The following is a 12,186-nucleotide window of genomic DNA, read 5'->3' as shown; positions in this document are numbered from 1 at the left end:
GGGGTTGTACATTAACTAGACATAAAATCCTGTCTAGGTCAAAATGACCGAAACACAACATTCAGGTTCGTTCAGGTTCTTGTAACAATGTAACAACAACCACTTTTGCTCTCTAAGAGTAGCTCAGTCAACGTGTTACCTTTGTGCTTCCTGCCCCTGTGGCTTAGAAAATGGTCAAATACACTCCGACATTTGAAGTCACACAAAAGACAAATGCTAAAGAGAAAGAAATGATCTAGGCCAGCTCGGGAGCAGCCCCTAAAACTGACACTAGAACATAAACCGACCTATTCGTTCTGAAACAAAGTGCCCATAAAATAAGGAGTAAAAACCAGAGCGCTCTGGCTATCTGTCTGACAGCATGCAAATATGAGCTCAGGATGGCAAAATGTAGGAAAACATTGAGAAATCATTAGGAAAATGATGCCGAAAAACTGCTTCCATGATAAGCAGCTGTCTATATTTAATCAAGGCAAATAAACAAGGTCTCATTTATAATTTAGATTTGCATGTATTAAACAGGCCATTTTTAATCCATTTATTAATATGCATGGAAGATACTGTATAAATATGCAGTCTTATGCAAATACTGGACACATTTTTGTTTGTATTTAATTCTTATTCCCAGCTGTAGTTCATGACAGAAAATGTACTCCAATATTATCGCACAGCATGGGAAGACATCATTATTTTTCAATTAAAACTCAAAACACTAAAAGAGTAGAAAACTGAAAAATAAGTCATGCACAAGAAGGAGACTGCTCATAATTTACAAATCACAAGTGTGTCATTTAAGAAAGTTAGGTCACACTTTACATTGCGGTGTTTGTGTTACTGTGTAATTCTAATCAAGTACATGTTTTTAGTATGCCATTATTTTAACTTATGGGTAATTACTAACAGTAACATGTAATAGCTCACACTAATGTTTGTTAAAAACACAGGCACCATGCTGATGTGAAGGCTGTTTCAGTCTGTCTTTTTTAGTAAGTGCTTTATTTTGTCTTAGTTTTACATTTTTATGATTTAATTAATTATTAGCTTATCATTAAACTCATGAACCTGTTGCAGTTCCTTCACAAAATCCAGTTTGGGAAACCTTGACGTAATGCAATGTTTAATGCACTTCATGTTGTTAATAACAATGAATGGAATATATTTTCTTTCTGTTTGTATTTTTATATCAATATGGTACATGGTTGTCCTATTTAAATCAATGTGATAAAGGAGTTAGGTCAAAAGTAGTCTGATTATATTACCTAAAATGTGTAATGTAATGGATTACTAACTACAATTTTTAATGTAATTTGGAATCAATAATGGACTACAATTTGCAAGTAGTCTACCCAGCACTGTATATACCTGTAGTTGCTGCTGTTTTCCAAGTATGTTGACTGCATACTTGTGACAAATGCTTTTCCAATGCATGCAGAAATGTGTTATCTGTTCATTAAGTGACTTCAGAGCTGTTCCTCTTGGTTTATTGCTCGCTAAAACACAATAAACTCCTTGATGATGGGTTCCCTCTTGGTCCATTTTTTTTCTTATTTACATGCTAAACTCCCCACTTTATATTTCAGTGCAACTTTATTTGAGACTGGTCTAAGGTATTTCTCAGTTACCTCAGTTATTCAAACATTTAAAGTATTCATCATTTACTAATAGCGTCTTCAATATATTTTTATTTGAAAGTATTCTTTCGTGAAATGTCTTCGATAGTTTCTCACGTTGGGCGTTCTGTATGAAAAAGCCCCGAAACTAAAGCGCGTCGTGTTCCTTTAAGAGCGGACCCCCCTTCGGCTCATCGCAGCTGTCAATCACGCGTCGGTCCCTTTGATCTTCGCAGTTCTAAAGCGCGACTGTTTGTTACTTTCAAGTCGCGCGGATCGACACATCATAAAGAACTTTTCCTCTCTCGCGCGAGTCTCGAACGCTCGTCTGAGCGCGGAAAACAGCGACAACAACAATCAAAAGTACATTAATAAAGTTCGCTCGATCGCGTGAATATGCCGCAGCTGAACGGTGGAGGGGGAGATGATCTCGGGGCGAATGATGAGATGATCGCGTTTAAACATGAAGGAGATCACGAGGAGAAGATCCGCGAGAGCGCATACACGGAGAGCGACCTGGCTGATCTCAAATCATCTCTGGTCAATGAATCCGAAATCAGCCAGAACTCAAACTCTGCCGTAAGACCCCGTCAGCACATTCAAGTGAAGTGTACTCTGTGTGTGTGTGTGTGTGTGTGTGCGTGGAATAAAGTGTGTTTGTGATGAGCAGGTGATCAGAAGAGGACATCAGGAAGATCAGAGAATCTACACCGATAAACGAGAACATCTGGACGACGGTGAGACTACACACACACACACACACACACACCAGTCCCCAGAAGTGCTCGAAATGATGTAAAGTCTCCCTTAAATCCATGCGCGATTTGTTTGTTGATTGCTTTTGACGGGAGAGTTTTTAGTCTGCTTTACTTTTTCACCTTTATCTACAAAGCATCAGCGTATATGTCTTTATTTACACAAATCTGTGCGTGCGTCTTTGCTTAGTTTTGTTTGGAGGCAGAATTTCCCCCAGATGTGACAATATTTCTGGTTTGGAAAAAATTCCAAATTATTAATATTTTTAAATTTATTTGAGTTTTCTGTGTTAAAATAGTCTTGCGTCTCATCTGTGTCAGCCTGATAAAAGTTGAATGGGGGGAAATCAAAACTTTCATCTGTGTCTGAGATGAAACTGATGGACTTTTCTTGGGGAAAACCTGAAATCTGCATCATTAAATAAGCAGTTTTTATCTCAAGCCTGTTTGATCTGTTTCCGTTATTTGCGCTCCAGAATCTGCTTTGAAGAGGATCTGTGATTGATCATCATTATATATATATATATATATATACAAGAGAATCTGATAAACACACATACAACAAACTAAAACGCAACAGTTCAGTATGACGACCTTACTATAGCGGATGTTCATTCTTTGGTAATTGTGCACCTTACGCATTTGATAACTTTTATTGTTCTGTCTTGCTTTCTCACTTCAAGTGCCCAAACATCAAGATGGTGGAATGTATAAAGCGTCGTATTCTGGATACCCGTTCCTGATGCTGCCCGAGCCGTATCTACCGAACGGACCCGTCTCACCATCTGTAAGTCCATGCCAACACTGCTGTCCTTCCACTAGCATTTAATCATTAGAGTCCAGGTGTGTGGGAACCGCTCTGAAGGCCACAGAAGAATGGCTGAGACAGGCCTGTAATTACCCCTCAGCTTGAGAGGACTTGAGAAAAGGGCGCTGGAGAGTCCCACTCGATACGATTCGAATCTTGAGCTCAGTAGACATTCATATATTACTTTAGATCTGATAACGCTTACAGTGATCCATATGCCTTTCAGAAAAGCAGTTTTGACATTTTGGATATTCAGACATGGTCATATGATGCCTTAAAGTCATTGTTTAGACATCACGATTGAGCAATATGCGTGTGAGCATGTGTGTAGACTTTGTCACTGCATACTGATGCCTTTGACCGTAAATCAATGGCGCACTACCTTCGAATCTATATATGATTGTGCAGATAATTTTGATAATGATGTTATATGGCATCATTGTCTTATTTGTCATGTATCTGTTGTGTTTCACCGTGGTGGCATTGTGACTGTGTGGACGTTATGAATGTAAGTGTATTTATAAAGAAAAAAATACAGATTTTAAGCACGTACAGTGGTTAAAATCCTGCTTGAAAATGAAACTCACCTTGAAGTGTAGTTATTATAAAGTTGTAATTGCACAGCTGTAACACCAGTTCTTGATCATATTTTGAGTTGTTTCTTGCACATGTAGTGCTTGTTTTATTGAAACGGTGTGATAAATAGAATCGTGCCCTACTTAAAATTTTGGGACTTTTTGAAGTTTTTTCCAGGATATGCCTTTCAGAAAAGCAGTTTTGACATTTTGGATATTCAGACATGGTCATATGATGCCTTAAAGTCATTGTTTAGACATCACGATTGAGCAATATGCGTGTGAGCATGTGTGTAGACTTTGTCACTGCATACTGATGCCTTTGACCGTAAATCAATGGCGCACTACCTTCGAATCTATATATGATTGTGCAGATAATTTTGATAATGATGTTATATGGCATCATTGTCTTATTTGTCATGTATCTGTTGTGTTTCACCGTGGTGGCATTGTGACTGTGTGGACGTTATGAATGTAAGTGTATTTATAAAGAAAAAAAATACAGATTTTAGCACGTACAGTGGTTAAAATCCTGCTTGAAAATGAAACTCACCTTGAAGTGTAGTTATTATAAAGTTGTAATTGCACAGCTGTAACACCAGTTCTTGATCATATTTTGAGTTGTTTCTTGCATATGTAGTGCTTGTTTTATTGAAACGGTGTGATAAATAGAATCGTGCCCTACTTAAAGTTTTGGGACTTTTTGAAGTTTTTTCCAGGTCTTTCTTAAAGGGACAGTTCAGCCAAAAATGAACATTCTGTCATCATTTACTCTCCCTCAAGTTGTACAAAACCTGAATGAGTTTCTTTCTTCTGTTGAGCACAAAAGAAGATGTTTTGAAGAATGTTGGTAATCGAGCAGTTGCCGGTAGCCATTGACGTCCATATTGTTTTTTGTTTTTTTTCCATACTATGGGAGTCAATGGCTACCGGCATTTTTCAAAATATCTTCTTATGTGTTCAGCAGAAGAAAAAAACTCATACAAAATGAGGGTGAGTAAGTGACTTTAATGCTGATCAGTGAATGTGAGTGTTCTCGAGCTCCTGATCAGGACAGAGCTGGAAAAAACAGAGTTTTTTTTTTGTCCTTTACAATCATTTAATGCTGTTTTCAACAATCGCAGCTGAACAGAAAGCGTAACGTCTTCCAAATTCAAGAATTGCACTTAGTCCCTAAAAAGTGAAGATTATAGATTGTAGTCGTGTATGGCATTGGAACTCAGAGGCTCAGAGCTAAGCTGTTGATTTTACACAGTAACCGGGGATCCTTTATATGCTTATAATTCAAGTGTATTTCTTTCCCAAAGACGTAGCGATTGATTGAAGTTAAAGCTCTTGCTCGTCCCGGGGCCGTGCGGTCTTGAACAAGCCCCGATCGACATGAGCTCATGGTTCAAGCCGCCTTTTAGTCTTTGAGTAAACAATAGAAGAACATTGGCTTTGTGTCATAATCCATCCAGAGCAGCTCTGCTCCGCTCCTCTGACTGACAGCGATAAGTAACAAACACTGGATTACATCCTCTTGAAGAAAAAAGCTCTTTAACCCATTCTGCCACTTCAGTCAGGACACAATGGGCCGCTGGAAGGCTTCTCGCATGCTGTAGGTCGGAAGACTGAAGGCATGGTCAACACATGTCACTACTGCAAAGAAAGCAAGCTTTAAGAAAACCAAATTGTATCATGTTGAAATACAAATATTGATAAGAGAACCTATTTCAATGGTCTTTGAAGTGAGTGCCTTTCGGATGAATCTGCACAGCTATTTATGGAGCCGGAAATATTTGGGAAATTATCAAAACCCCGTCGGATCTCCTCAGGTGTTTATAGCTGTAATTATTGGTGTGGTCGTGTCTGTTCCGCTGCGAGACAGGTGTTTGAACTGTCTCATAGCCCTGCTCCAACATGTCGACGCAAGATCAGAACTGAAGTCAGAACTGTCGAGCAAATTCTTCTCAGATAGAGAAGACTTTTATTGAGGTGTGCGGCAGATGTTGCATCTGTAATAGTGTCTGGACAGTTAAAGGTTAAAGTCATTTGTTCATAGGTAAATTTTTTCCTGAGAATTGATTCAACTAATTGTCCTGTCCGAAAACTAATTTTGTGATTGAATTTGGTGAAGAAATGAGACACTTCGTCTTTTAAGGGATGGTTCACCCAAAAATTAATTGTGTCATCATTTACAAACCTGAATGAGTTTCTTTCTTCTGTTGAACACAAAAGAAGATATTTTGAAGAATGTTGGCTGACGGTAGCCATTGACTTCCATAGTACGGAAATAAAATACTATGGAAGTCGGTGTGGACCAGCAACTGTTTGCCTATCCACATTCTTCAAAATATCTTCTTCAAGATACCCACATTCTTCAAAATATCTTTGCTGGTAGCCATTGACTTCCATAGAATGAAAAAAAAAAATGCTATGGAAGTCAATGGCTACCGGCAACTTTCTGTTTCCCAACATTCTTCAAAATATCTTCTTTTGTGTTCAACAGAGGAAGAAACTCCTACAGGTTTGGAACGACATGAGGGTGAGTAAATGATGACAGAATGTTCATTTTTGGGTGAACTATCCCTTTAATAAAGCACAGGCAAATGAGCCTTGATATAGAAATCCAAATTAATCCAAAACAAAGAAGGATTTATTCGAAGACTCCTACTTCTTAAAATCTGCATTCGGATTTTTCATTAGACTGTTGCCTGGCACATATTTCATATCGGTGTTTATTCTACTGTATGTCTTGTCGTCAAGACTTTCTCTTAATGAATCATCCCACCAGTCGTCTTGTCTAAAGCGCAGTAAAAAAGAAAGAAAATCCCCCACCTCAAGGCAACTATGGCTTTCTGACAGTCATCGATGTCAGTCAAGACAGTGACGCATGTGTGATGTGATCTGGTATTTTGTCTGGTGGACCCTGATGGGAGTGTGACTGATTGTTCTCACCCAGGTGTGTGAAGTCGCTCTTCCTCCCCCGACCTGTTTGCCAGACACTGGGTGGGAAGAGCCTCGAGTGCCGTAACAACAGAGTCTGGCCACTGAACGACGGGGGGATAGAAGTGCTGCTGAAGGATGGCGGTCACATTGTATTCTGATGAAATCATGGCGGTGGTGTTCACTAGTGCTGGGGATTGACGCTGATTTTGTGAATCAATTTGATTCCGATTCACTTGGTTCAATTCATTTGATTATATATATATATATATATATACTTGTCAGTCACAATCTCTGAACATAAAGGAGTAGTTCACTTCCAGAATGAAAATTCTGTCATCATTTACTCACCCTCCACTTGTTCCACAAAAGAAGATATTTTGAAAAATGTTAGCATCCGAACAGTTGATGGGCACCATTGAGTTCCATAGTAATTTTTTTTCCTACTATGGAATTCAATGGTCCCCATCAACTGTTCGGATGCTAACATTTTTCAAAATATCTTCTTTTGTGTTCAACAGAAGAAAGAAACTCAGGTTTGGAACAAGTGGAGGGTGAGTAAATGATGACAGAATTTTCTTTCTGGAAGTGAACTACTCATTTAAGCTGTAAACTATACAGTACCCTGTCAGTTAGTACATCAATATTAAAGGTTAAATTTAATTGCTGTTTATTTTTAGATATAATTAACACTCAAGTTGTATAAATATATATATATATATATAATATCAAATAACAATATGATATCAAATAAAATAATTGAAATAAAATACTATAATTATAATAATAAAAACAGTAATACAGAATCAGCTTAAGTGAAGATATGATGAATATGTAATATATTGCATATATTTAACAAAATGCTCCTCTCTAGAAGTATTTTTCTAGCTAACTAACGAGTTTATGGACATTGAATGGCTTTCAGTGTAATGTTACGTGACACTGTTTGCAAGCTGTTTTATTGACATCTTCCCGCAGTTTTTCTTCCAGCAGATGTGAATTGGAAAGCTGAGGCTTTGTTTCATATCAAACTAAGCACAAAGCGTATTTGTAGTTTTGTTCATGTATCAATCGGAAACAGACCAAAAGGTTGATTTTGGGATTTAAGAAAATAGATCAAAAATGAAGATTGATTCAAATGTACAAATCAATATTTTCAGCCATACCATTCAATGCAAACAGACCAAAAACCCTGTTTTAATAGAAGGCTTGTATATGTGCGATACTGTTATGTTGTAAAGTTCATCCCATTTTACATCGGCTTCGTCTAATTAGGACGGCGTTTGATTCCTGCGTGCTATTGACTCAGTTGATGTGTCCTAGATGAGTTCAGAGCAGTCATTTGTGAATTGCTCCATTTTCCATCACGCTGCTGTTCTGTTAAATCATTTCACAGTAGATTCCCCACTTGTTTTGAGCAAGGTTTCAGTTAAAACGGAGAGTCTTAAAGCTCCGTAGAGGCTCCTGTGATAACAAGTGTGTGTGTGTGTGTGTGTGTGTGTGTGTTGGGCCGTACCCAGCTGTGGCAGTCGTGCTGCTGGTAGATGGGTATCAGATGGGAGCGGGATTAGGCCGTGTGATCACACCCATGTGTGCCGCCCTATGTGGCTGCTGAGGCTCCAGTAGGTCTGGCCCGGCACTAATTCGGGGTGCTGGGGGCGTTGGCTGACCCCAGCAGTGGGAAGTGCAGCGCAGGCTCTTGTGGGACAAACTCAGCATGTGTCCCAGAATTCATAGTTCCTGTTCTTTTGCTCTGGTCGTGCGTTTATGAGGGGCAAAGACCAAGAAGGACAGGTCTGCGTGATGTCATGATACAACAGATGTTACATCACAGATATGAAGCATCATGGAACAGAATATTGGTTTCTGGGTGAACTGTCCCTTTAAGATAATCGATAACTACTGGATCACGTAATCTGTTTGTAAAGCTTATGGATCTGCAGCACTGATCAGCCTGGAAGATTTGGTGTCAGATATTGTGCATTCATCTGATTTAAAAAAATTTTTAATTTAAGTGATTTTAAAAATTAAATAATTTAAGTTTTTAATTTGAATTTAAAGGTTTAAAAATGTAAAATTTAAAGGTTTTTGTGAAAGTAACTAAAGATTGTTCAGCATTTAGCTCGCTCTTTCATTTTTATGTTTGATTTTCATAGCCAACTACATGATATGAGCAATATTTGACTCTTAAAACGACAAACATACAGTATTACCCTGAAGTTAATAGATCCATCAGTTTATCATTGATCAACAAATGTTCATCCGGTAAAAATATGAACTGACAAAAACTGACAACAGCAGCAAATTAAGCCAGTAAAATATAAAGCAATGATAATTTTGGCCGCACTTTAGCTTAAGGACCAATTCTCACTATTAACTATGACTTTTGCCTCAAACTCCTAATTTGCTGGTTATTAATAGTTAGTAAGGTAGTTGTTAGTTTAGGTATGGGCTGGATTAAGGGATCTAAAATATGCTCATGCAGAATAAGACATTAATATGTCCTTAATAACTACTAATAAACAGCCAATTATGCTAGTAATATGCATGCTAATAAGCAACTAGTTAATAATGAGTATTGGTACTTAAAATAAAGTGTTACCATGATTTTTTTTAGTAACAGATACCACAGAATTTTTTTCCAAGCAGCAATGCATGCTGGGAACTTGCACAACAATGTGCAATGTAAAATGTTTAGAAACACATTTGGAGCATCCTTGTTCAGTTCACACGAAATAACTCTACTAAGTACTAAAATATTGTTCAAGCTACTTAGAAGAGCTTTTTGCACGTTCATTTTTTTTAAATAGTTCAGCAGTTTTCTGTGCTTCTCTTTGTATCAGTTAAACAGATCACTAACAGGCAGCCTGTTACTTTTATCACAGAAGCTTTTGAATCACTTGCTGCTCTCACCCGCTTATTATTATGTGTTTAGTTTTCATGTCTTTTGGGACAGAGTTTAACAGGATGGGTGACTAACCTACTTCATATAAGGTTACCATCGCGTCAGCACTCTCTAGTGTATCCTGATCTGTGAATTAATGCGAAACACGCAGCTTTGAAGCCATCGACGCTTATTGACCACATCACTGGGCTTCTCCTGTGATCTTGGGGTTATCTGTGTTACTGGATGATGTTTAAGTCAGTGATTGCATTGAGACAGTCAGATTTGCACCACTCAGAAGTTAAAAATCTGGTTTCTGGTTTTGCTCACATGATTGTGGATCATTAGAGAGAGGAAGAGCGTTCTACCTGCGGCTCGTGGAAATACAGACGTTAATTTCAGCTGGAGGCGAAACATCGGGCAATTACCGCAAAGCGATGGCTTTAAAAGTAGGGACATCCCAGATCTGCAGCCCGCTGCCTTTCAGATGTTATGGAACATGGTTTTCCGTGTGGTTTTTCCCCCCCTTATGATCGCGCCGAGCCAACTGGAAAGCATTTCGCTGCTAAATATAGCCCTCTGCTTACGGGACCGAGGTCTTGGATCTCGAGAAAAAAAAAAAGGAACGCATAACGTTTTAATGACAAACATAAAAGTAACTCTCTTCTGAGAATTTCCCGTTTGATACGCAGGTTTACAGAGTGCGTTTTAACTATTTTCAGGGAAACCCCCAGCTTTCTGCCTTCGTGAACAATTATGTAGCTACATGACGACAATGGCGCATTCAGCGCTCTTTCAAACGGCGTGTGCGTTTGTTTTGATCAGCACACGCGTGTACGTGAGCCGCGATGCCGCTGACATGCATCCTGCATCCTGTGTTCAGTGATCTCCGCGCGAGGTTTCTCTGTCTCGGTGAGAGTGCAGTGAAGGTGAGGTGTGCTGTGGTTATGCATGTGAGAGTATTTGTGCAACTGCGCGTTTACTACAATGCAAACGCTCGTGTGTGCTGCTGAAGGAGGAGAACGCGAGTGTTTCCCTCCGTCTCTCTCTGTCTGTGTCTTATCTGATGCTCGGAGGAGGTGTGGGTGGTGGGGTCTGGAGTAAACACGGCATCAAGCTGCTTTCTTGCGGAAGGGAGTCAGCAGTCAACACAGAGGCTGGTAACCACGCGGCACACCTGGTGCACCTTGTTGCGAACGACTTTTAAACAGTCAAAGGCGCTCCCTTTTCTTCCTTAACTGTTTCACGGCCAGAGGACTGCGAAGCGGGTAGAGTGTCCATGTGCTGATGACTGTAAACAAGGGACTGTAACTGAGAACTGTTGTTAACCCAATAAAGCTACTTCGTCATTTCTTAGGCCTCAATATGATCAAACATTTCCAGAAAAACCTGGTGCGTGCAATTGATAGCTCATACTTTAAAAAGTAAAAGGCCTGTTAGTGTAATTGCACAAACGTCCACCTTCAGCTCAAGTCTTTTTGCTATGAAATCTTTACTGTAAAGTAAATTCAACAATAAATAGACTAAAGAAACCCGGCTTTACTTGATCATCCAGACATCATTTTTTAGAAAAATCAGTGATGCTCAAATATGCAATAAAAGGCGCTGTGGCGACTCCCTGTTGTTTAACGGCCGATGAAGTTCATCTCCTGACAAATATGAGTGAGATTTACGGCAGGCTGAGATCACCCCAGACTCACGGCCTCTCAAAGGCACCGGTGCTGTGTCATTCATCCCTCCAGCTTTAAAGACGAATGTGTCAGATCCAAACTATGACAGTATTTGCTTTTGATTTAGACCCGAGCCTCGCTCGTTGTTAATTTATGCCGACTCCTGCTTTTAATTATATCTTCTGCAGCCAAATGTTCTGATGAAAGGAAAGCAGAGAGGGTTTTGAGACAGATGCGCGTCAGGACTCGGTCTGAGGGTCTGGCGTGTTGTTCTGCTAGAGTTTGTGGGATGTAAAGGGTGGGCGGGCGTGTTTTGACAGAGCTGTGTGTGTGTTTGGTTGTTTGAGTACAGTTGTGTGCGGTAAGATCTTGTGGTTTACCATGGAAAATGAGACCAGACTGAGCCTTCACTCCTCACCTGAAAAACAAAGCAGCCCTGCAAACACAAGCAACAAGATGCGAGCTTCACTGACTCGGTGTTGTTGTAGTAGTGCTGTTCACCTAAAATCCAGCTGCTGTTTAATGAAGATGTGTTGGTAACTCCACTTATGAAAGGATGTCTGTTAGTATGTACAAGCCAGAAGTTCTGAGGGAACTGTGCTGTTTTTATCATGTCATGTCACACTACTAAACTGCACAGCGAACAATTATTTTCACTATTACGTTGTAAATAAAAACAAAATATTTAGAGTATGTTTTACGAGAAAATATGTGACCCTGGAGCACAAAACCAGTCATAAGAGTAAATTTTTCAAAATTGAGATTTGTACATCAGCTGAAAGCTGAATAAATAGGCTTTCCATTGATGTATGGTTTGTTAGGATCGGACAATATTTGGCCGAGATACAACTATTTTAAAAAAATCTAAATATTGAGAAAATCATCTTTAAAGTTGTTCAAATGAAGTTCTTAGCAATGCATATTACTAATCAAAAATTAAGTTTCGATATATTTAC

At 39.1% G+C, this 12,186-nt stretch overlaps 1 protein-coding gene across 4 annotated transcripts in view; it reads left to right on the top strand.

Moving 5' to 3' along the window:
- The first annotated feature begins 1,800 nt into the window (after window positions 1-1,800).
- Window positions 1,801-12,186, top strand: part of LOC107728269 (transcription factor 7-like 2) — a 52,386-nt gene continuing 42,000 nt past the window's right edge. For 2 of the 4 annotated variants that reach the window (XM_016538386.1, XM_016538385.1), the window contains exons 1-4: window positions 1,802-2,189; window positions 2,281-2,347; window positions 3,049-3,152; window positions 6,240-6,275. In XM_016538386.1, the coding sequence (XP_016393872.1) occupies window positions 2,007-2,189; window positions 2,281-2,347; window positions 3,049-3,152; window positions 6,240-6,275 (390 nt within the window). In that variant the 5' untranslated portion in view covers window positions 1,802-2,006. Of the gene's footprint in view, window positions 2,190-2,280; window positions 2,348-3,048; window positions 3,153-6,239; window positions 6,276-12,186 lie in introns of all 4 variants that reach the window. The other 2 variants (XM_016538384.1, XM_016538387.1) reach the window with 2 other exon arrangements.

This window comes from Sinocyclocheilus rhinocerous, unplaced genomic scaffold, assembly GCF_001515625.1.
Source record: "Sinocyclocheilus rhinocerous isolate Xijiao unplaced genomic scaffold, SAMN03320098_v1.1 scaffold217, whole genome shotgun sequence".
NCBI classification, from domain to species: Eukaryota; Metazoa; Chordata; class Actinopteri; order Cypriniformes; family Cyprinidae; genus Sinocyclocheilus; species Sinocyclocheilus rhinocerous.
Note: the sequence above shows the minus strand (reverse complement) of the source record. Positions and strands in the feature narration are given on the sequence as shown.